We start from the raw sequence: 2,343 nt of genomic DNA, 5'->3' as shown, positions 1-2,343 counted from the left end.
AAAAAATATATATATATATATATATATATATATATATAACTGGGAATAACAACTGACAGTACACACACCTTTGAAAAATTAGGCCTCCAAGAAAAACAATATACTCCAGATAAACCCAAGAAGGAATGAGAACACTAAAAAATCAAGAGTCAGACACATTTAATGAGTGAACAGGTGTGATTACTTTTTATTAATGTATTTGATATTTACTGTATTTATCTTATTCGTTCTGAAATCCTGAAGTAACTGCACACTAGCGCCCGATATTTACAGTCAGCCACTAAATATAACGATAACCTGATCAAAATAAAGGAAAAGGAAAATATGTTCTGCTAGAGAAGCAGATGTTTCATAGAAGGAAACCAGAAAAAAAAGAATCATATATAACAGGTTTAAAGCAAGTGCTGTAGTTTGGTGGAAATATTATCTTTATACTAATTAATATGCTTATTTTATTTTTTTATTATATTTTCCAAATAATGCATATCATCACAGTATAAAACAATGCAAATAATCAATGTAAACAATCAGTGTTATTCCTTAGAACAGATGAAGTTAAACTCCTCTAGATCATTTATTTTCCTCCACTTATGTCCTCCTCCTGTCTCCATGGCTCCAGACATGTCACAGTCATCCACTGGTTCCCCTGAGGCCCAGTTCTTATACCTGACCACCTCATCACTGACCCAGAACCAGAAATCCAGAGTACAGGTGTAGCGCAGTCCCATCCAGACATAATCAGTGGAGGCCTTCTTGGCTTTCTCCTGGATCCATCTCTGCTCATCCAGGCTGGTGATGGTGACCAGGTCATGGTAGTGATCTCTGCAGTAGTATAAGGCATCCTCCCAGGTTTTATTTTCTTTGATCAGGATCACTTTATCTGCCATAGTGGTGATGAACAAAGCAAACAATATATTCACAGCCCAAAACCAAATGTTTTATTTTGAGTGATAATAAAACTTTGGTTTTCAAGTTACACATTTTTTAAATACTCACATGGAAGCTGATGATTGGGATCTAAATCTTCAAATGATGAATAGTAAAATCCTTTTAAAATATATTACCAACACAATCATACATAGGACATAGATTTAAAAAAAATTCCTACACAGGATAAGTTTTATGTAAACAGCTCACCATCATAGCAGATGAAGGGTTTTTTCTGATCACAGCTGTCAGTCTTCCATCTGCCTTCATCATCAATCCCAGCCATGGCACATCGACCAGTGTTGTATTGGTAATTGTTTAACCCGTCATTCCAGTGTCTGAAGGAGAAACTGCTTCCATCTGACCACCTCCAGGTGTCTCTGAACAGACCAAAATATATGTATGTCTCAGCTACCACAGACTTCATCACTTCCTCCAGTTCTCCATCCTGTAGCTGCTTCATTCCACTGATCAGGTCTGTGTGTTTCTCTCTGCAGTAACTCTGAGCTTCCTGCCAGGTCTTCTCCTCTCTAATCAAGTGGTATTTCTGGGTTCTATTAGTTTCTGTGAACAGAAAACACTCACATTGCATTGACTTTACATGATAAGACATTAAAACTACAGTACAGTAGAGTAATTCATAAATTTCACCATCATAACAGAGGAAAGGCTTGTTTTGATCGCACTTGGTATCTGTCCATTTAAGATTCTTATTCAAATGCCCACAGTTCTCAGTATTCAAATCATTTGGTTCTCCTGGGTTCCATTTTGTCTCCCTTTCATTGAACTCCACTCCAGGCAGAGACCAGTACCATGTTCTGTTAACATCTGTCTGATCATACAGACCAATCCAAGTCTCCCTGTTATCTCCCGCTCTGGTACTGAGGAGTCTCTTCATGTCTGCCATGTTAGACACTGTGGCCAGGTCAGTGTGTTTCTCTCTGCAGTACTGCTGAGCTTCAGTCCAGGTCTTTTCCGCATTAATGTAGTGATACTCATGGAATTGACAGTTGATGAAACAACTCTGACCTGAAAAGATGCATTTTTGTCATGCAATTCTCAAAATGATAACAAAATTGTAAAGGTCTGCCTATAAGTTTTCTATTGTTATCAGTTACTTTCTGTGTGTTAATAGAGCAGCCATCTCTCCATGTGTCCAGCTGAGTCTGTATCTTACCAGAAACCAGTTAGTGTAGTTGTGCTTAGATCAACTTACCCATCAGAAAGAGCAGAATCACACTCCACTGCATCCTTGATCAGCTGCAATATTTTTAATTAGGAAGTTTGATCAAAATAGAAAATTTTATTTTTTTCTTCACACTTACATCTCCTAGATATAAATACACTAATCAAGACCAAAAAGCTTTTCTTATTCTTCTAAGATTTATCTGCTGAGAATTAAGTCTGACATTGAGC

At 37.1% G+C, this 2,343-nt stretch overlaps 1 protein-coding gene across 1 annotated transcript; it reads right to left on the bottom strand.

Annotated features, from left to right (window-relative positions):
* Positions 1 to 533: 533 nt before the first annotated feature.
* LOC107086716 (lithostathine-1-beta-like) lies at positions 534 to 1,606 on the bottom strand. The gene is made up of 3 exons (XM_015377832.1): positions 1,579 to 1,606; positions 1,138 to 1,491; positions 534 to 880 (listed from the first exon to the last, which is right to left on the bottom strand). Exons 2-3 carry the CDS (start codon positions 1,388 to 1,390, stop codon positions 534 to 536), a joined length of 600 nt encoding a protein of 199 aa, XP_015233318.1. The 5' UTR covers positions 1,391 to 1,491; positions 1,579 to 1,606.
* Positions 1,607 to 2,343: the final 737 nt, after the last annotated feature.

This window comes from Cyprinodon variegatus, unplaced genomic scaffold, assembly GCF_000732505.1.
Source record: "Cyprinodon variegatus isolate N-32 unplaced genomic scaffold, C_variegatus-1.0 Scaffold159, whole genome shotgun sequence".
In the NCBI taxonomy this organism is placed as follows: domain Eukaryota; kingdom Metazoa; phylum Chordata; class Actinopteri; order Cyprinodontiformes; family Cyprinodontidae; genus Cyprinodon; species Cyprinodon variegatus.
Note: the sequence above shows the minus strand (reverse complement) of the source record. Positions and strands in the feature narration are given on the sequence as shown.